Genomic DNA, 21,682 nt, shown 5'->3' with positions numbered 1-21,682 from the left:
TTTAAATATTTTATAAACTAGTAAAACGAAAATAATAATGCAAAAAAAGTATTGGGTTTTTTTTCCAATTGTGGCATGATGCAAACTTACTTTCCTCAGAAGGGTGGGGGTACAAAAGGTACTTTTCCCTCTAAATTTAGACATGAAGGCACGTGAAACCATATTAACATACTTGGCAGACAACTATTCACACATATGGGTAATTAAGAGGCTCCAGATCATATAAACTGTACAATTTATGGATGCTATTCTCACAAACTAAGCTGGCCCACAGAACCTAAATATGCATTCAATTCCGTTTAATGTGTGTGTGTGTTAGTGCAGGGGTATAGGAAGCATTTTCATCTCAGCAGGACAGTTTAAACAGGCCGGTTACAAAAAAAAAATGCACACATTGTTTTCGTTTGGCTCTTTATTCAGAATAATGAAATGAAATATAGAATGCAAACGACCAATTTACACACTCGAGATCAGGCTAGAGAGAAGTGCCGAGGCAGAATGCGGACTTGCATTATTTTGACTCAAAAAGGAGGAAAGGAATGATAATAAAAAGGTTTAATGTGATTGCTATGACTATATGAATCAGAGTGGTACTGATTATTGTCCGACTCTCTCACATGAGCATAGTATGCCATTAAAAAAAAAAAAAAAACATGCATCATGACTCAGAAAAACGTAAAAAAAAAATTAAAAAGCAACGCTGGATTTGATTGATCAATTTCCCTGCTGCAGTGCAAACCACCTGAATAGGAGTGTGCATTATGGAGGAGTGTAACTGCATTTTTCTGCATACCTTCAGTCACTGGCGGGAAAAGGTACGGAGGTAGAGCAGAAAAGATGAAGGCAAAATAGGGTGAGAAATAAATAAACGGTGATCATATCTGGAAAATCTGTATCTTAAGAAAAAGGCACTTGGGGAGGAGGGGGAAAATACTGCAAGCAAAACAGTTTGGTTTCAGGTAATAAAGTAAAAGTACATAAAAAAGGCAAGTGATGAAGAAAAGCCCTTAACATATATTTAGACATATATTTAGAGACTCATCGGGTTAAAATACTTCACGTTGGCAATTAAAATCAGTAAAAATGACACAAAAAGGCATCTCAAGCGGGTGTATAAAAAAGTGATGCATAGCCTTTACAGCAAACAAACCATCAGTGATTCAACTCCTTCAACAAACAAACAAACAAACAACAAAAAAAACCCTTCATAGTATTTACTCGACAGTATCGTTACTTGGGACTTCACTAATAGTGGTATTCCATCCTTGCCGTGCACACGTAGTGGTTTTTGTCATTTTCTTCATGTAAAAAAAAACATCCCTCAGACCGGACAGGCTCCATTGATTCTCTAACTCTCTCAGGCTCCATCAATGACACCCAGATATTTTTTTTTTTAATGAAAACAAAATGATACTAGGAACATATATACGTATATGGAAAAAAAACATAACTGTACACATAATGTATTTGCTGGGATTACATTTTGGAATGTCACCTGCGAGTCCAAGCCACATAAGAAAGCCTCCCAAAGGACATCACGTACGTGTGCTAAAGGCGACTTGTTGCGTGGGAGTGGGCTTGGAATCAGAAGACGACGCTACCTGTGAGGCAAAAATGGAGGTTAAAGTCATGGAGGCCAATATGGCTTAAGGAAAAGGATTTCTGTAGTCCATCCTTTGTGACAATCGGCCATCTTTTGCATGGACGACAGCTCCTAAAAAGGCATATTGTTGTTTTGCATATACAGTATATATATAAAAAAAAAAAGTCCTCCAGGAAACATGTTAGTGGTCGTTTCATAAAAAAAATGGACCCAAAAGTTTGTAAAAGATCCCTTGGTGGTCCCTTTGTTTGGGGGACCCAGTGCTGAAGTCAGTGCTTTTGTAGGAAGAACCAATGGTGAAATCCAGGAGGATTCATTTCAGGTTGAAGGCCAGCAGGGGTCGCTCCTCTCGCCTCTGCCAGGGGCTCTTCTTCTCCTCTTCCCCGTCCTCGGTTGCAGCGTCGTCTTCCGGGGAGGCGGACAGCAGCGTGTTCCCGAGAGCGACGTCATGATGAGGGGACAGAGGACGAGGAGAAGACGCGTGTGATGATGAGGATGGCGAAGGAGATTCCTTGTGTATTTGTGCGGCGTCTGCGTCTCCCGTGACGGACTGCACCGACCCCAATTTGCTGTCCCGGGAGTCGTACTTGAGGGTCTCCTTGCTGCCCGCCGCCTCCACATCATCCACGTACACGAGCTGCGTGAAAGCCGTCGTTGGCACGGTGCCCTTTGACCCCTCCCTTTCGTCTCCTCGCTCCTCTGGTTCCACGTCTCTGCCCCGGCGACCCGCTCGTGGCTCATTCAGGTCCACGCCGGAGTCCAGACTGGCGTCGTTGCTGCTGCCGTGTCTCCGTCCGCTCCCCTGCTGACCGCCGCCGCCGCCTGCCGCGTTACCGTGGCAACCCGCCCGCTGAAGGTCGATGTAGGAGTGGCGTATGTGAGCGTTGGAGCGGCCGTCTAAGGAGACGAACCAGGCCCGCGGGTGAGGCAGAGGCTTCCCGCCTCGGAGCGCCATTAAAGTCTTTTCAGCCAAGAGAGTGTCCTCGCTGTTTATTTCCACCAGAGCCGTTTCGCCGAGCGCCGCCGGGATGGACAGCGCTTCCACCAGCTTCTCCCCGCCGCCCCGCTCGGAAGGACCTGGGATGCAGTCTTTCGGGGTTTGTCTCTGAGGCTGCGCTGGCTGCGAGGCGTTAAGCTCGGCCTGGATGGTTTCCAGGTCGCTCTGCTGGTCCGTTTGCAGCAGGAGGGCCTGACCCGACAGGGGGTGCTCCCCGGGCAAGCGCATGTAATGAGCGGGGATGACCAGGGTGGGGCGCACCCTCGGGTAGGTTTCGCTGCTGCTCAGCAGGTCCACCGAGGCGCAGCAGAGCAGCTGTCCCGGTCTGGAGAGCGAGGGGGGGCGCTCTAGGTGGTCCACAGACCGGGACAGAAGGTAGTCGGGAGCTCGGCACTCACCTCCTTCGCCTCTGCTGGGGGAGTGAGGGGGCGAGGAAGGCGAGACGACGCCGCTCAGTTGATGTTCGGACAGCAAGCCGTGGTTTGCGGCCGACAGTCCATCGGGTATGTTGTTACTGGACGAGCAGACGGAGGCGTACGACTGACGGTAGCCTCGGTCCGTGGCGCAGGAGAGGGCGGACTTCAGCTGGACCGTCTCCACAGACTGCCTGTAGTCCCGGCTGCGGGGCGTCAGGTTGCCCAGAGAGGAGCCTTGGTGGCTGTTGCCCAGGGACGAGCGGCTGTGTTTGCTGTGCTGGATCAGGCTATGCGGGTGGCGATTGTCTCCACGCTCCAAGGAGGAAGGCTTCAGCATCGGCGTGGTCATGTCAGGCTCCGTTCCCGTGGAAACCAGCTCCAGATGCACCTGAAAAAAAATAGGGTGACGCATTCCAAAGATGCATTGAAGCACAAAATGGAAGTTGAACTGAATGTGGGCATACAATCTAGATCAGTGGTCTCAAACACGCGGCCCGCGGGCCAAATGTGGTCCGCAGGACACTAGTTTGAGACCCCCGCCTTGATATGAAAGTTTAATATGGATGCTGTATGGTATCATGTACCCAGAAAAAAATATTACGTTTGATTAATGTTCATGTTAAAGGTTAAATAACTCTTAATAGTTATCCTCCCCATCCGTGTGGAAGTGGTAAGTTTTTGGCTATTTAAGTTTAAAGGAAATAAGTTGAAGGCTACCGTTTAGGTTGCTAGCTCTCTACTTTTGCGAGTTAGCATGTGTCTCAAGACCCCGCAGTTGCGCAATATGTTGTAAATAAAAAAAGTATTAATGTGACTCGTGTTTTGTCATGTCTACAGGGCTCTAATAATGCTTTGTTCAATAAAATATTTTGTCTACCCACCAACTATTATTATTATTATTATTATTATATTTATTACTGATTGATTGATTTTCTTTATTCTTGATTTGTTTATTAATTTTTCATCTTATTTTGCGCGGAAAAATAAAAATTAAGATATTTGAGAACAGTGGAATGTTGTAAAAAATCGGAGCCAAAACACTGAAAATTTTGTATATTTTTCTGTTTTTAATAAATACGTTTTTTTGGGGGGGGGGAAACCTGATGCGACCCAGCCTTGCCCAGACCCTAGCTCCAGTGGCCCCCAGGTAAATTGAGCTTGAGACCCCTGATCTCGATGAATAGTCATAATGGTGGCCAGTCACGTTTTAAGTATCATAATCATCATAAGTCATTATTTACCTCGTTGTTGATGAGGTTGAGGTGAGACATGGAGGTGGCTTGGTCCCTCTTGCTGCTGTCCAGACCAGACGCCAGCATGAGCTTGCGGTGAGAGCCCCTGGGCTTCAAACAACGACGCCTGCAGAAAGAGGAAACACGGCGTGAGGCCATTCCAAATCGTCCTGTGCGAACGCCATCTCGTATAACGCCATCACACACCTGCAGTGGTACAGAAGGACGCAGAGCAGGCACAGCAGGATGAGGGCCATGCCTCCAAGGATGGCCAGTAGAAACATGGTGTGGTACATGCTGATGTCTTTGTCAACCAGAGGACCTGCCGGAACGCCGAGAGGAACGCGTGAATAAAAGTGAAAAACCGGCTTGAAATGGTGATTCTCACCTGAGTGGGGTGGGTACATGGCGGCCACCCAGTATCCCAGCTGGGGAGCAATGTAGGTCAGGATGAGTTGGTCGTCTACTTTTCGCAAGTGACCCAAACTGCTCTTTATCCAGCCACCTATCCAAAAAATACATGTATTTCACTGTACTATCAGACCATAAAATACTGTTTAAAGAGCGTTTTTTGGTTGAAAATGCTGCAGTACTTGACTCGTCCACAAGATGGCGGAGTATGACTAAAAGTCATAAGGAGTCACTTGATCTTTGCTCCTGATCCCCTTGTAAATTATTCATCATAAGCTTGGCCACATTTAGAGTTTTTATTAGTTGACTGGGTTCAAAAGTAAAGCAGTGTTAATGATTTTATTCGATGGAATGTTTACAAAATGTTGCATTATCCAATTTTTTGATGACTTCCAGCATAATTCCGAGCTAGTGTTTTCCAAGTGCGATGCAAAGGCAAAATTAATTGCTTTTTGGTTCCTACAATGAGAGGGGAAATGAAAGTGTGGGGTATGCAGATAACACCACAAAATACGCTCTGTTATATTGTCCCCTGCTGAGCCTCACACTTTGCAAAATACTCACCTAGATCAACCAATCAACTATAAATATATCCAGAATACTTCAAAAAAAAAAAAAAACACACACGGTCGACACCCAAAGGAGTCGTTTCTATGGAAAATGAGTCAGTTTATGTGGACGTGTGTTGTCGTATTCAGCAGTATACGCCATCATTATCGCTAATGAGAGTCACAAGTAAGCAAGTTTTGTCAGTCAAAGTTGCCCTCGCATGATGAAAGGATGCAACTTTGGTATTTGTAAAGCAACACATGTAGTTATGCAAAGAAATTATACTGTATATATTTTAACAAATGGGTGAAAAAGTCTATTATTAGAATGAACTTTGCTTTTTTTAATATTCTTTTTAAATAATCTGTGTATTTGTGTTAAACCTTCATTTAAGTCCCATTAGGAACAGGATCTCATTTACAAAGGCGACCTGGCCAAGAGCTCAGCAGCACATAAAGTCATAAAAAATAAGTCAAAAATGTTTAAAGCAATAAATTAGAAACAACAAATAAGATAAAAATGACCAATTTTGCAATTTCTAAAAACAAATACAAATACAAAAACAAATACAAATTTCCCCACTGAGGGACGAATAAAGGATAATAAAAATAAAAATTAAAAAAAAAAAGACTTGATATTCTTTTCGTAATATTTTTGCTGGTTTTCTCATAATATATTTTATTGTCCGTAATATTTTTGACTTTATTCTTGTAATGTTATAACTCTTTCCCCACAATCACAACTTTGTTTCTAATTATGCTTTTTAAATTTTAGTATAAAATGACATTACTTTTTCCCTTATAGCAATAAATTAGAAACAACAAATAAGATAAAAATTACCAATTTTGCAATTTCTAAAAACAGTAAAAAAAAATAAATAAATAAAAAGAAGACTTGATACTCTTTTCGTAATATTTTTGCTGGTTTTCTCATAATATATTTTATTGTCTGTAAAATAATAACTATAAATTATAACTTTTTCTCCACAATCACAACTTTGTTTCTCATTATGCTTTTTAAAATTTATAATAAAATGACATAAATTTTCCCCTATACTTTATTCTTGTAACATTACTGTTAAATTGTATTTTTCTGAATGTTCTGCGGGCCAATGAAAAAGCAGCCATGGTCTGCGGACGGCTCCTGTGCCGCACATTGAACACCCCCGGGTGCAGTCTGCTCATCAGACCATAAAAACATAAAACGTCAATGAAATCTAAAAAGGAAAACATCCTAAGTGAATTCCCCTCTATTTTCCTTCCACTTGACAGACAGGATGAACCGGCTGAAACAGGGAACAATGAGCCGCCAACCTGGCAGCGCCACGACCAAACCAAACAACACACGGATTGACTGGTCGCTGCTGCGGGGAGGAAGCATTCGCATGCGACGCATCCTGTGGAGGTCAGGGACAACATGGGGGGGGGGGGGTTGTGACCCTGGTTCTGTGTTTACGGGCACGTTAGCAACATCAAGCATCTTAAAAAAAAGAGGGAGGAAACAAATATACACAACCTGGCGCTACCATGAGAGGAAGCGGGAGGGACAAATGGAAGTGGAGATAATAGCCAGCGAGAAAAGGGAGCCTGTGTGACTCAGCACATCTGACAACACACACACACACACACACACACACACACATCACTAAACCATGTGACCAGATTCACCCTGGTTCTGTGCGTCTGTCAGGAGGCTTTCCTGCCTGTCTCGCTTATTTAAGATCAAAAATGTTGCCACTTTTCACGCTTGCTTCACTCTATCTATTAATAGCCTTGACTGTTGCACAAGACAAACAGGTTCTCCAGCAATCGCACGAGTGTCTCGGCGGGGGGGGGGAACTGCGGTTTATCATCCTGATGTACTCCTCCAAACGGTCCAAAAGCTCTTTTCTCTGTCCTGGTTTCAACCCGTGCATTGCTACCACAAACACGCAAATAGTTGCTCGGTGAAACCCAATCAGGTGTCGGGTGACTCTTGTTTTGTTATTTATTTGGGTTGGGTTGCTAGGCAACCGGGGATGTAGCCCGCAGAGGGGTCTTGGGACGGCTTCTGTTATGGAAATAGTCAGCGCCGCAAGGTATGCGTGTAGGCTACAGAGCGTGCATGTGTTCCTTCTCATTTCAGAGAGGGCTGGGTGCTGAAAGGACGGCACGACGACAAACAAATCAAACGGGCTAAATGACGTACAATGCAATAATGCTCGATGTGAATCGGTTTTACAGTGCAGACATGTCTGACTCAGCAGATGATGGCGTCACCGGCTTTCTGGCCGGGCGTCTGCGGGACTGTTGAAATCATGGTGTGGGCCAGCATTGTTTAGTCAGATATGATAATGGATGACAAAGTGTGGCGGTAACCATATAAACCCAAATGGACAAAGGAAAGCACATAATAATAATTATGACAATAATTCACTGGAACAGATTACCGTAGTTTCCGGTGTATAAGCCACACCCACTAAATTTAGATCACGGGTGTGATGAAAAAAAAAAAACTCACTGGAAATCGCAGGAGGTCGTTACTCAACATTGCAGTCCGACTCACGGTGTCATTTTAGAAAAAAACGTTAAACTCATCACACATCAACTTAACACTGAAAAGGTAGCTAAGAAATATATAACACAAAACTTGACTTTTAGGGCATGATTCTCTGGTAAATATTCATCAATATATTAATATAACTAATTTGAAACTATCTTTGCGGCTTTATGGTTTTTACTGCTAAAGGGCCAGAGGTGACATGATGGGTGGAAGTGACGCAACAGTGATGTAGCGATAATCTAAAGTCATGGCCTCTGAGGCGCTTAAAAGGCAATGCATCTTAAAGCAAATCATTGCAATTCCTCAACACCATGCAAACGTGACCCCCCCCCCCTCCCCCCCAGGGGCTCTGAGCATGAGTATATTGGGATGGCATCAGATGTCAAAGTTGCCTTTTCCAGTTCTTAATGACCTTGTAAATCGGGTCATTCATCACCGCACCACGCCATGTTTGTGCATCAGGATATATATATTAAAAAAAATCTATACGAGGCATCCACCCTCATGCTTGGAACAGAAGAAAGGTTTTCGTGGGGGGGGGGGGGGGGGGGGGGGGGTTGTGTCAATACGTACCCAACCGCGGGTCAAATCTCCACGCGGGGACGTGATCATTTTCCTTCAGGCCGCTGTCCGCAGGCAGTGGGATGGACACGGTGATTGGTTCATTCACCTGCAGCTCCGCTCCGTCGCTGGCCAATAGGTGGACGGAGACGGCGGCCACTGGAGTCAACGCCGACGGCTTCTCAGACCCTGCGAGAGGAGATATGTCAGCAGGGTTTAGACAGACAGGAAAGAAAACAAGGGAAGGGCAGGAAAGGAGGCGGAAAGTAAAAAAAAAAATGGTTGGTAGTGTCACAAAGCTCAAGTATGCCTGTGTGTGTGTGTGTGTGGGGGGGGGGGGGGTATTCCAGCCGAAGGCCACACATACACACTCTTAGGGAGTGATGGGGATGCATGCAGGCATAACCAGAGCATGCACACAGGGGTTATTGTGTTTCAGAGGGTCCTGCAGAGAGAGAGAGAGGCCTGCTCAGGGTAGCGTCTGCAACACCCTATCCTCCGTTACACCCCACCCCCGCCACCCCCCAACACGCCGTCTTCCAAAAACTACCTGTGCCATTGCCGCCAGGGACCAGCAGGTAGGGAAAGTGCTGGATGAGCTGGATGAGCGAGGGCGAGTCGGCCACGCTGAGCAGAGCGGTCAGGTTGGAGTAGGACGTGTTGGAAGGAAGACTCAAGGCTCTGCGCTGGAAATGAACACTGGGCTGGTGCCTAAAACCTTGCAGGGGGGGGGGGGGGCAGAGATGTACCAAAATGTCAGATGGTTATGCTCTTCCTGGGATTGGAAACAACATTTCCACAACAATATTTTGATGCGTTCAGTGGACAAGCCTTGGATTAGCCGACTTGTTATCAAAAATAGCTTGACCATGTCGTCCAAGCTTTCATACGTATATACGCTAATCTTTCTTGCAGTGGCTAACGATGCTAAACATGAATTTGTACATTATGTGTATTATATTATTTTTGGATGCCATTTTGTGATGGGAAAAGGGATGGAAGAACGGCGGGAAAAAAATAAAATGCACTGTTGTTGTTGCGGACGTTAAGCGTACGTACGGTATATATTACGTACTGTTCTCTGATTGGTTTATTGCTGCCAGCGTATGTACTGTATGTATTGCGTACTATTCTCTGACTGGTTTACTGCTGCTAGCATACACACAGTACGCATTACATACTGTTCTCTGATTGGTTTATTACACCCCTGCGTCAGCGGGGAATGGTGTGCTAACAAATATTCTTGTTCCACGTTGTCGGTTTTTAAAGAAAATTAATGGCCTTCTAGTGCAGAAAATACGGTAATTTAATAAAGCCATTCTTATAGCGGTTCTTAAAAATGTATTTTAATGGTTATTCTACTTGATTTATTCCTTCAAACGCCATCTTCACATATTTGATATGATTATTTCCTCCGTTTTTTCTGTTTTATAATTAGCATGGCTATATTGTAAATCATGCTAATATGATTCAGTGTTTAAAATGAGTAAATAAATGACTCCAATGTAAGCACGGTGGACGGGTGGTTAGCATGTAGGCGACACAGAAGACCTGGGTTCGAATCCCCTCTGTGGGCGTCTCTGCGTGGGTTTTCTCCTGGTACTTCGGTTTCCTCCCCCATTCCAAAAACATGCTAGGTTAATTAGTGACTCCAAATTGTCCATAGGTATGAATGTGAGTGTGAATGGTTGTCTGTCTATATGTGCCCTGTGATTGGCTGGCCACCAGTCCAGGGTGTACCCCGCCCCTTTCGCCCAAAGTCAGCTGGGATAGGCTCCAGCACCTCTGGGACCCTCGTGAGGATAAGCGGTAGAAAATGAATGAATGAATAAATATATTTGCACGGCTGCACGGCGGTCTAGTGGTTAGCGCGCAGACCTCACAGGAGACAAGGGTTCAATCCCACCCTCGGCCATCTCTGTGTGGAGTTTGCATGTTCTCCCCGTGCATGCGTGGGTTTTCTCCGGGTACTCCGGTTTCCTCCCACATTCCAAAAACATGCTAGGTTAATTAGCGACTCCAAATTGTCCATAGGTATGAATGTGAGTGTGAATGGTTGTTTGTCTATATGTGCCCTGTGATTGGCTGGTGACCAGTCCAGAGTGTACCCCACCCCTCTTGCCCGAAGACAGCTGGGATAGGCTCCAGCATAACCAGCGACCCCAGTGAGGATAAGCGGCATAGAAAATTGATGGATGACTCCAATCTCTTGGATTCTTTATTATGAGGTGAATTTGCACAAAGTATCAGTATTGGATGGATATTGTCGATTATCCAGATTATCCATATTTCCAACAGGGAAAATGTGAGTTTGAGGCAACATGAATGAGTGCTTTTCCAAATTAGCATTAAGCCGTTCTAAATCCCGCTGCTATCTGTGGCATGTATCCATTTAGCGACTATCGATGAGGTTCCATAAATAGGAGAATAGTACACTGCTGGCTTGGGTAAGTGATATCATCATGGTCTCAATGCACATTCCTGAGTGGTGAGGACAACACCCATCTGTGTTTAAGTGTTTTTAGAGGTATGGTGAAGTACTGCGTGTAGTATCCAGGTGAAAGCCTTCGTCAAGAGAGGAGGTTGTAGTACTGCGTGTAGTATCCAGGTGAAAGCCTTCGTCAAGAGAGGAGGTTGTAGTCTGCGGTCGTGTTTGCTTGAAAGGAAACGACGCCGTTTCTCTTCATTGTGCGTCCCCTTCCTTAACTCTTTGTGCTTCTACTCACCCCCCCCCCCCTTCACGTTTCTCTCACCCCGTGTTCCTCCTTCTGTTGGACACTTTTACCCCCCACTCCCCACCCCCAAACCCTTCTAAAAACGCTCCACTCATATCCTCACTTTCCAGCACAGATTGCATCGTCGTTGTCGTCGTCCCCCCCTCACCTCCATTCATTCCTTTTACCCCGCCCGTGCCACACGCCAAGGTTTATCTCTCCCCAGGGCTGGCATCGTCCACACAAACGATGTGGAAGTGTGTCAGACAGGACGTAAAGCAGCCTGCGGCCAGTGTCTCCTCGCCGGTTTACATATGAATGGCGTCTGTATATCTGATGCGCGTCTCTGAGCCTCACAGTGGAAATAACTCCCTTGTCACTCACAAAAAACTACCAAAGACTCATTTCATTGGGAAAGCCCTTCCTAATGGAATCACGCACATATTATTAAAGAAAGAGGGCATCATTTGTATTCATGCATGGGACCCGTCTTGACAAAAATCCCAATTTTGTTTATTGAATGACGTATTACATATTTAGAGCCCTATGACTTCTGTGAACGGCCCATAAAAATTAAAATCTACTGTGAAATGCGGAACTTCTCGGAAATTGACCGTGTAAATGAATTCGTAGCGTCATGTCCAAACTAAAACATCAGCTAATTCAGGCGAAAAAAAACGTTGAAAATTCAAACAGACAGTGTAAGCTAGCCGAGTTAGCTTGTGTAGTTTAGCGGCGCGTGCCAATGTGGCTGTACGAGATGTGCTACGGTGTTAACGTAAGAGAGGCTGGGGCAAATATAGACAAACAATCATTGGCACTCACGCTTATGGACAGTGTAGAGCCAATTACCCAATTACCCAATCATGGGACCCTACATATTTCATTCAATCAAATACAGTGGTATAAGCTGGCTACCCTCGGATTGGCTGACACCAAAAATAGGAGTTTCCTGAACATTAACTTGTGACACTTGGCGTGGATTATACATTTTCGAACCATAGTTTTCCTCCATTTGTGCAAAATGTAAATCGATGCATTTTGTTAGTTGCAGAAAGGGGGCTAAAAAAAGAACATCTGAGATGTCCGTAAATCGTGAAAAAAAGAAAGGACCTTTTCCGTAGCTTTAAAAGGTAAGTGGCTTCCATTCCTGTTGCAGTTTTTTTTTTTTGTAACTATGATTTATTTATTTATTCCAAGATTGTGCATTTTTAACAACCCCACAAATAAAGAGGTGTATTTTGGTGCATGAAAACGACACACCACACAAAACAAAAACCCTGAACATATTTCAACAGCTACAGGAATAGAAAATAATTACAAATAATTGTGATAAAAATAGAAACATAGATAGTTGTATTAATGGGTCAATAATAATATAGTGTACCACTATTTTTTTGTTTGTTTGTTTTAGCCAGAAATTTAGTCAAGGGGAGAAAGCGCCCAAAGTGTGGACCGTGGGGATATTTACATGCCTTGACTGTCTCTTGGCAGGCCACGGGTAGAATATATTTAAACAGGAAATACAGCTGGGGTAGGTGCAGACACTGGAAGATCTAGAATGCTTTCTACGGGTAGAATATATTTAAACAGGAAATACAGCCGGGGTAGGTGCAGACACTGGAAGATCTAGAATGCTTTCTACGGGTAGAATATATTTAAACAGGAAATACAGCCGGGGTAAGTGCAGACACTGGAAGATCTAGAATGCTTTATACGGGTAGAATATATTTAAACAGGAAATACAGCTGGGGTAGGTGCAGACACTGGAAGATCTAGAATGCTTTCTATGGGTAGAATATATTTAAACAGGAAATACAGCTGGGGTGGGTGCAGACACTGGAAGATCTAGAATGCTTTCTATGGGTAGAATATATTTAAACAGGAAATACAGCCGGGGTAGGTGCAGACACTGGAAGATCTAGAATGCTTTCTATGGGTAGAATATATTTAAACAGGAAATACAGCTGGGGTGGGTGCAGACACTGGAAGATCTAGAATGCTTTCTATGGGTAGAATATATTTAAACAGGAAATACAGCTGGGGTAGGTGCAGACACTGGAAGATCTAGAATGCTTTCTATGGGTAGAATATATTTAAACAGGAAATACAGCTGGGGTGGGTGCAGACGCTGGAAGATCTAGACTGCTTTCTGCGCGGGTTATTATGTGTAGCTGCTCTGTAGGAGTCCAGGGCCGAAACTGAACATGATAGGTCCTCTTCAAATGCGTTCTACCGAATACACCACAGGAGTTAGTGGCAGCAATGGTTTGATTCCGCTTTGCTAAACCACAGTTCCCATCTTCACCGAGTTATTTTTATATTTTGCAAGATTAGCGTGTAAATAACGCTTATAACTGTATTTTTTTTTTTTTTTATTTAAACGTGTGGAAAATACGCCCCGCTTTTACCTTGGAAATCGGAAACAATCTCCACAGCATCTTCGTACACCGTCAGAGTGGCGGCTCTCTCGGGTAGAAGACTCAGGCTGATAGAGGAAAAGACTGGAAAACAAACACAAGTGCAGACGATGCATTAACTGTACAAATTTAAAAAATGGCAGACGGAGACGAGCTGATCACTGCCAGACATAACAAGTCATTAAACCATCTCTATACATTTTTAATAAAGCCCGTTTTTCCCGGCAGCAGCGCGGGATTACCCCCTCCGACCCGGCAGACTGCACGTCTTTCTTTACTCTCGCTTCCTTCCTTTCACTCCTCCATTGTTCAGAACTGGTAAGCGTGATAATCCAATTGGCTGTCGTTCCATCGGCTTATTATAATAGCCCCCCCCCCCACCACAATCCTGCTGCCACAAAGCTCCATAACTCGCACACGTTGTAGGCCGGCCCCCTTGCTGGCTTTCTGGCATCAACTGTAATAAATTAGTAATGGAGCAAGCCACTCGTTAGCTCAGACGCCCGGCATGCATTCATCTAGCAGAGCATGAGGAAGCGCACTCATCCAGTGTTCTACCTACCAGGTAGTCGGGAGGGTCTCCAGGGCACGGAGTTTGGCACGTAACCGCGTTTGGTTGCAGTAACGACCAACAGGGTCCCCAGGCGGTATGGGAAGCGTAGGTAGGCGTTGCCGTCGGCCAGTGAGGTTTCCGTGGTTACCAAAGTGTGGTTTGCAAAGAGCTGTATGGATGCTCCCACCATAGGCTGGCGAGTGCTGGCATCGCTCAGGTGGACCTTCAGAGTCACTTCTGTAAAAGATGAAAGAGAGAGAGAGAGATCACCTAAATGCTTCCAAGAGGATCAAGTCTCTACACTTATTACATGATGTTAGAATGAAAGTCATCTCATAAGTCAGGTTTTGGATCGTTGCGCTGCCCTTTGCCTCCCATCTGCAGCAAAAAAGCATTCCATAACTCACCAATGGGCCGGACGGCTTGACAACTTCCTGTATTCCAACCAATGGAACTTCCCCTCTAAAACAATGGACCATTTCCCTTCATCAAGCACGGCTTACAAATAAATTATCTAAGTAGTCGTATTACATGCTTTCACATTTCACATACTAAAAAACAGCAAAATTTAACAGCAAACTGCGGCCTCACAGCTAGAAAAAACAAGCTCAATTCCACCCTCGGCCATCTCTGTGTGGAGTTTGCATGTTCTCCCCGTGCATGCGTGGGTTTTCTCCGGGTACTCCGGTTTCCTCCCACATTCCAAAAACATGCTAGGTTAATTAGCGACTCCAAATTGTCCATAGGTATGAATGTGAGTGTGAATGGTTGTTTGACTATATGTGCCCTGTGATTGGCTGGCCACCAGTCCAGGGTGTACCCCGCCTCTTGCATGAAGACAGCTGGGATAGACTCCAGCACCCTCCACCCCCGCTTCTGAATATTTGGTGACATTAGCACTTTAAGTGTGAAAAATGATGCAAAAAAAATATCCAAATTCAGAAGCATAACGTTGAAATATTTGTAAAATAAAAAAAATAACTACCCAAAAATGGGGTACTGGGATAAGACCTTTGGGGAAAATACTCGGAATACTTTTTCGAAGGTGTGTGTCCCATTACATGTGGCGTAAAAGTAACCTCGCATTTGAGAAAAGGAACATCATACCAACAGTACAATATGGTGGTGGTAGTGTGACGGCCTGGGCTGTTTTACTGCTTACCAATTACTTTTTTCCGGGTAATTTACAGTTTGATGGTGCAATCTCTCGCACACTGATTATTTTTTTTTATCGCTTAATTATTATTATTATTATTTAAATTTAATTTTTTTTGTTTACACAACATTTTTTCAAATCCTTTTCTCAGTGACTAACCCATAAAGCTTAAATCCCAACATTATACAGGATTGGGTTTTCCATGAAATTGTACAATATCACGCTGATCTAAATGAAGATGGTTAAACTTTTCATGTTGAATTTTGAAATTATACTCATAAATGAACCGTGAATTGAATGAAAATATATTGTATGTATGCTTTTACTTCACAGAGAAGTGTGAAAACATGGCGAGAACAAAAGGCAGCAATCGTATCACTGAAATTATTTTGAGAAACAAAAACTAAAAGTTGGAAAACTGGGTTGCGGAAAAAGTTTATTACTAGAATAAAGTCAAAATATTGCGGGAACAGTTGGAAAATTTACAAAAAAAATACATAAAAAATCCCATCATTTCATTCCTATCCTCCACTGATAAAAACAAATGTAGCATCCTTTCCTCCAGCTTTGGTCCAATATTTACAAAATACTAACACATCATCAATCTAAATGAAATGGAGATTGAGCATGAATTGCTTCAAGGGGAGACAGAAACAAGCGCACCTCTGCTTTCTGAGGAGACATAACCCCACGGAGCCATGTTTGATCATTGGCGGCTGACTGACCCGTGGTGACCTTTCAATTAAGGCAGAAAGGCTTTTCAACTCCCTGGCCCTAAAACATGTCCACCTCCCCCATACTGAAATGCAACTGAATTTTGTGAGCTCACCTTCAGCGGCACGCACACAAACCCGGGACGTGTGCCCTTCCCCCACTGCGAGATCTCACGGTCGACTAGTAACCGCTCTTACAATGTTTGTGGGAGTTCAACCAGAGTGCAGAGCCCCGGTCCAAATCACGTATTTGCAGAGATAATGCAAATATGGAGGTGCACCCAAACAGTTTTTGAGATCACGCTCAAACTAAAAACATGACAAGATGGCTGTAGGACCTGATCAGGGTTCCGTGTCCACGTTCTGACCTCTGACAAGATTCTTCTCTTTATTGCATTTGTACCAGCAAAGCAGAGGGTGGAAGCATGGAGAACACAAAGAAGCTCTGCAAAACTGCAAAACTTCATCCAGAGTGTCACAACCTCACTTCCTGTTCTCCTCCCAATGATCCGCTGTTAGGGGTACCAGCTGCAGTCACTTAAAAAAAAAAAAAAAAAAAAAACTCCCGTGGGAGAGCCAGGACTGACAAGCAAGAACTCACAAATGCAACAGGCCCCGCCCAGCGCTCTTCCAATAAATCAGCAGCGGGGTGACATCATTGTTAAACAAGCTCAGAGTCTCCCCTGCACTCCCACATGGACGAGAGAGGAAGCCTGAAGACCAACTAGAAGGCACCCTACTCACTCCGTGTGGAGAATAAAAGGGCATAAAAGAGTGAATTGTCCTCCATGATGGATACCAGAAATACTTTTCACAAGTCTTATCTGTGGCCATCATTATTAGGGAATAGTGGTAGTGGTTGCTGCTGTTTTCCGTCATCAGGATTAAAAGAAAGGATGTGAATTGATGGCTGATCCCATTAACTCAGCAGGGGATGGAGTGGCGAGATTACATCATCAGGTCTCCTCACTAAGGCTTTAGAATGAGAGAGCCGTCTTCCTCTTGCTTCAAAAGGTCCTTTATAATTTTATACCGACCGGTCCCGCACCCAAAAAAAGTGTCTTGGAGGTGTGTTGTCAAAAATCTCATCTCAATGCTGGAATTTTAAAAGTCAATTTGCCAATTTGGAATCTTGGTGTGGACCGCTATATTGATCTGTACCATTTGGTTGTAACATGGTTGGATTCTTTAAAAAAAAAAAAAGTGAACTGAATGAACTGAAACAATGGTAAACATAATTACAGGCAATAAATTACATATTGAAGCAACAATGAAGGAATAAAACCTTGCGGGTGATTTTAATAATCAACCCCTCAATTAAATCAGTCTTGAGTCTCCATTGACATACATGATTTACTGTGTTTAGCACAGGACTGAAATCTATTAATGGCAATGGTGAGACCTTTTTTTGCGGTTTTGCAGAAAACAGAGTGAATCCTGAGGGACACTAATGTAAAGGGTGTGTTGTGGTGGTCCAATTAGATAGATATGATATAGTATATGTTAATTATATAGACTTAGCTCCAAAGATGGCTGACAGAATAAAGTCATTTAAAAAGTACACAGGTCACAGCAGAACCTCATAATTCAGTGTAATTAGCTGTTTTTTTTCCCGGGAAATGCACAATTAATTAACTATTGTAGTAGTTGAGAAAAACATTATTCTTTTGACGGCTTTGTGCATCTCTAAAGACACACATTTTCGACAAATGTAATGATTTGATAGCAAATATGACTATAGCCTCATCGCCATCATGGGCTTCATACAGATGAAGACAATACAGTACAGTCGATACGATAGAGTTCTCGGTCACTGTCTTTACAAGACAATAAGTGTATTGTTTTAAACGCTTTAATTCAAAAGAGATGAGTCAAATAATGAACGGCAAGCTGGACATGAACAAACAAAAGTTTCTTCGCTAGCGGGGCTAACGTTAAGCTAGCTAAGTTGAGGTCACATCAGCATCCCAGCAGGCTAGCGGTACCATTAGCTTCTTAAAGTACGAGCTAGCCCCTTTCGTGAGACGGGTCGAAGCGGGCCAAGGTGTTCGAAGAGTCGTTACCTTCCGTGGCTGTATGTTCCCTCGGTGTTTTACCGGCTCCTTCTGGAACTAGAAGTCCAATAAGCGCGACTAGAAGCACGGCGGTCCTGCTCCCTTCCACAGCCCGCATCATTGCAGATGGGGAGTATCAACGTCCAAAAAAAGGCACCAAACAGCAGCGCAATCTTTTGCTTTCACAAAGTCAATAAGCGACCACACTTAGTCCGTAAAGGCGGCGACTCTCCATGTTTAGCGACATCAGCATTTTCAAATGAAAGCCTTGTCTTTTCCTCCGTGGCGCATCACCCAGCCCCCCTTTTCTTTGCCTTTTTTTTCCATGGACGAGTCAGGGTCAGAGGAGAGCAAGCCTCAAAGCCACATGCCCGAAAACAGCACCAACAGGCGGCTTCATCCAGGGCGAAGCGTCGGTGACATTGACGGAACTCTGGCGTCTCCTGTCGGTTAAACGTTGTACTGCTTTGTAGTCGCCTCTGGAGATGGGCGATACATGCTGTATTATATTGCTTGTATATATTACTTCAGAAGATCAACCAATAATTCTGTGTTTTGCCTTTAATTTTTTGTATTTAATCAGCGTAAGACACAACAAATTTAAGCAAACCAAACATATTTATTAATAATACCAATAAATTAATAATAAAAAAACAAAGCCAATATCGACTCTCGTGCAAATCGTGCCTTTTTGCTCCAAAAGCCGTCAACCAACAACCAAGGACTCATTCCCTGAGTTTGTATAAACAATATAACTACATACAATTTGAACAATATCATCAACGTGGGTCAGTATCCATCCGATTACAGTCTTAATTCCGATTAATTAAGACAACAAAAAAATCTGAGGAGCCACTTGATATTCGAAAGAGTCGGCTCTTTTTTTAGTGAGCCGAGCCTTTCTACAAAAGACACGAAATTTCCATCACTCCTGCCTGGCAGACAACGCGAAGGGTTTTTCAACCCATTACATACGCATGCGCAGTTTGACATTTAAGAGAAAAATGAGTCGATTTGGATTCTATTGCGTTTTTCTCTTTTTGCTAATTAAAAGCCCGAGTTTGATCCTTTTCTTGTGCTTTGCTATTTTTCTTTATGTCCATTACAGAACGCGATAAAAAAAAGATCGCCATGTTTATGTTTTTCACTTTGCAGCAGCTACAGTATCAGTGCACTGTGTGCGCGTGCGCGTGTGTTTTGGTGTCAGGGCCATCTCGTCCTTGCAACTTTGGGCTGCATGGAGACGTCGTGACGTCACTGCGAGACCATAGATTGTACTCCTGTAGCAGTTAACGTGACCGAGCAGCATGGATACGCACGACACATCCGATAAGAGAGGCGTTTTAAATGGACCGGACGCCCAGGGGACAGCGGTTAGCAGTGGGGGAAGACACAACAGCGGACGGAAGACATCTCCACAACAAGTAAGGCTGCAAATACGAGTACTACTGATTTGGAAGTACTACTGATTTGCCCCATGCGTCTACAAAATGCAGTAGTATCCTACTCTCTTGTCAGATTAGCATGTTATTTCTCTTATTCAGTGTACTATCTACACAATATATGCTGTTATTTCATTTGAGTAAAGCGCCTGTCATCCTTTGGGTTCGAATTTATCAGTTTTTCAAACATTTATGGAACAAATCATGCTGTTTTGTGGTTGAATACGTACGGTTAGTTTAAGAAAATATGCACTTCTAAGCAGATTTTATGTATTTTTGCTGTTTTAAATGAACTAAAGTACAAGGCATTCAAGACTCATTCAAATTGTGCTTGTACTAATCTACACTGGTCACTAGGTGTCAGTAATTGTTCTGTGAGACAAGCACCGAACATGATTGCCGGAAAAACAGGCTTTTATTGCAGGTTTAAATTATCTCACCACAGGCGCAGTAATAATCATAACAATACACACAGGCTACTTTTGCGACAGTGAGTTAAAAAACCCCGAAATTACTTCTTGTCCTAGGTAAATCTGGACAACATACACAAACACAAGTTAGATTTATGTTTTAGATTGTTTATTTTCTGATTATATTGGGAAATAGAAATTTATAGATGACTATAGGGGTGTTATTTCATGTCTGGAGGGCTCTAATAAAATTTAGAAGATCTTAACCAGATTTTCTATGCCATAATTACAGAAATATTCCATATTTTAAAAAGGAATCCTATTTTCTGGAAATTCACTTATCACAGGGGGGTCTGGAACCAATTAACTGGGATAAACAAAGTATTATAAATAATTAGATAAACAAAGGATTACTGTATATCGGTGGTCCAAAGACATTTTGGGCCTGCAGCTTGTTTTTGATTGGCTCTTCACATAATTTATTCATGTGATTTATTATTAGATACTACACTAATTAGCTGTGTCATCTGTAGTATTTAATAATGTTGTGTTCAGATACTCGGTTACCATGCATTGGACTGGTTTTACAATCTTTAATATACAAATATGTATAAAAAAAATTGGTACACCCCTTTAAAGTGCAACATTTATGCAAGATTGTTTAAAAAAAAACATCAACCAAAATGTCTGATTGGATTAACAAACAAATAATAACTGATTGTATGCAGCAGCTTGAAACAACCCATAGGGGGCGACATAAACATCCTTTCCAGGCAAGTGTGTATCAGAGGCTAATGAATGGTTTCTTCTTCTGTGATATTTTCCAGAGTTATTCATCAAAATGGGTCTCTCTTTGTCAACATGGCTGCACGGCAGAAAAGCAGATGGTCCTCCTTCCTCCTCGTGTGCTCTCCGCTCTCTGGCCGTCCCCATCTCGTCTCGCCTGGAGGTCATTTTAAACTCCTCTCCCGTCGGTCCGGGAGACATCCACTCACGATGGAGCTCCGTGCACTGCTCGCCTCACGTCCGTCTCTCTGCCAGCAAAGAGGAAGCCAGGCGTTCCCCCGTGGAGCGGAGCAGCGACGGCGTGAGGGCGGAAAAGGGTGTGACGGGCGGGCTTCACGTGTGGGAGGTGGTATGGAAGCCCAACCACAGAGGAAGTCACGCTGTCTTGGGCATCTCCAGGCAGGGCTGCCCTCTGCAGGCATTAGGTTACAATGTACTGGTCGGGGGTGACGTTCAGTCATGGGGGTGGGAACTCCAAACCAATCAGATCTGGCATGATGGACAAAATCGAGGAGCTTACCCGGAAAAAAGGGGGAGGTGTACGCAGCCAGGTTCACTGCTGGCAGAGACGCCTCTTCCCATCCCTGAGCGCATCCTCATGGTCTTGGATGCAGACGCAGGGACCCTAGGATTTGTCGTCGACGGCTACTTCCTTGGTGTTGCGTTTGAAGACCTGCCCCGTGGCGTGGAGCTGTTCCCAGCGGTGAGCAGCGTGAGAGGAGGAGCCTGTATACGACTTCGATATCTCAACGGCGCCACCCGTGAGTGCTGAGAACAGAAATGCGTAGCCACAAAGCAAAGACGACTAAAATAACACAATTTTTTTTTTCCTCAGGTGATCCTCCAGCCTTGCTGGCGTTGTGCGGGCTCTCCATTCGCCGCCATTTAGGCCCACGGAGGCACAATCAAACAGATAAACTGCCTCTTCCGCCCGCTCTCCGGCGCTACCTTTTTCTGGTCACTAATGGTTACATTAGAAAAATAAATGAACATACGGGGACATAATTGTATTTATTACAAATCATATTTATGTAACAAAGTATGCGGGCTTCAGTTTTCTATGGTGAAATTATTTTTGTGTACAAAATAAATGACTCACATGGACTGTATCATGTTTGTACCTT

The 21,682-nt window shown here is 43.8% G+C and overlaps 2 protein-coding genes across 2 annotated transcripts; one reads left to right on the top strand and one right to left on the bottom strand.

Moving 5' to 3' along the window:
* Nucleotides 1–412: 412 nt before the first annotated feature.
* On the bottom strand, nt 413–18,435 carry fam171a1 (family with sequence similarity 171 member A1). The gene is made up of 9 exons (XM_058085506.1): nt 17,930–18,435; nt 14,007–14,234; nt 13,436–13,528; nt 8,861–9,028; nt 8,323–8,499; nt 4,637–4,753; nt 4,456–4,570; nt 4,258–4,375; nt 413–3,404 (listed from the first exon to the last, which is right to left on the bottom strand). The coding sequence occupies exons 1-9, from the start codon at nt 18,039–18,041 to the stop codon at nt 1,917–1,919; spliced, it is 2,616 nt and encodes an 871-aa protein (XP_057941489.1). The 5' UTR covers nt 18,042–18,435; the 3' UTR covers nt 413–1,916.
* Nucleotides 18,436–18,934: 499 nt separating this feature from the next.
* si:ch1073-228j22.2 (SPRY domain-containing SOCS box protein 1) lies at nt 18,935–21,632 on the top strand. Its single transcript, XM_058084942.1, has 3 exons — nt 18,935–19,344; nt 20,600–21,319; nt 21,394–21,632. The coding sequence occupies exons 2-3, from the start codon at nt 20,614–20,616 to the stop codon at nt 21,561–21,563; spliced, it is 876 nt and encodes a 291-aa protein (XP_057940925.1). The 5' UTR covers nt 18,935–19,344; nt 20,600–20,613; the 3' UTR covers nt 21,564–21,632.
* The last annotated feature ends 50 nt before the right edge of the window (nt 21,633–21,682 follow it).

This window comes from Doryrhamphus excisus, chromosome 10 (genome assembly GCF_030265055.1).
Source record: "Doryrhamphus excisus isolate RoL2022-K1 chromosome 10, RoL_Dexc_1.0, whole genome shotgun sequence".
Classification (NCBI taxonomy): Eukaryota; Metazoa; Chordata; class Actinopteri; order Syngnathiformes; family Syngnathidae; genus Doryrhamphus; species Doryrhamphus excisus.
This window is presented reverse-complemented; position numbering and strand designations above follow the sequence as displayed.

What these genes read in the sequence shown, in the direction of transcription:
- fam171a1 (XM_058085506.1), bottom strand. Translation starts at nt 18,041, where the DNA reads ATGATGCGGGCTGTGGAAGGGAGCAGGACCGCCGTGCTTCTAGTCGCG. An exon ending in CATGTACCCACCCCACTCAG is followed by an intron (nt 4,571 to 4,636) that starts GTGAGAATCACC and finishes GCGTTCCGGCAG; the next exon opens with GTCCTCTGGTTGACAAAGAC. An exon ending in GTCCTTCTGTACCACTGCAG is followed by an intron (nt 4,376 to 4,455) that starts GTGTGTGATGGC and finishes CTCTTTCTGCAG; the next exon opens with GCGTCGTTGTTTGAAGCCCA.
- si:ch1073-228j22.2 (XM_058084942.1), top strand. Translation starts at nt 20,614, where the DNA reads ATGGGTCTCTCTTTGTCAACATGGCTGCACGGCAGAAAAGCAGATGGT. An exon ending in ATATCTCAACGGCGCCACCC is followed by an intron (nt 21,320 to 21,393) that starts GTGAGTGCTGAG and finishes TTTTTTCCTCAG; the next exon opens with GTGATCCTCCAGCCTTGCTG.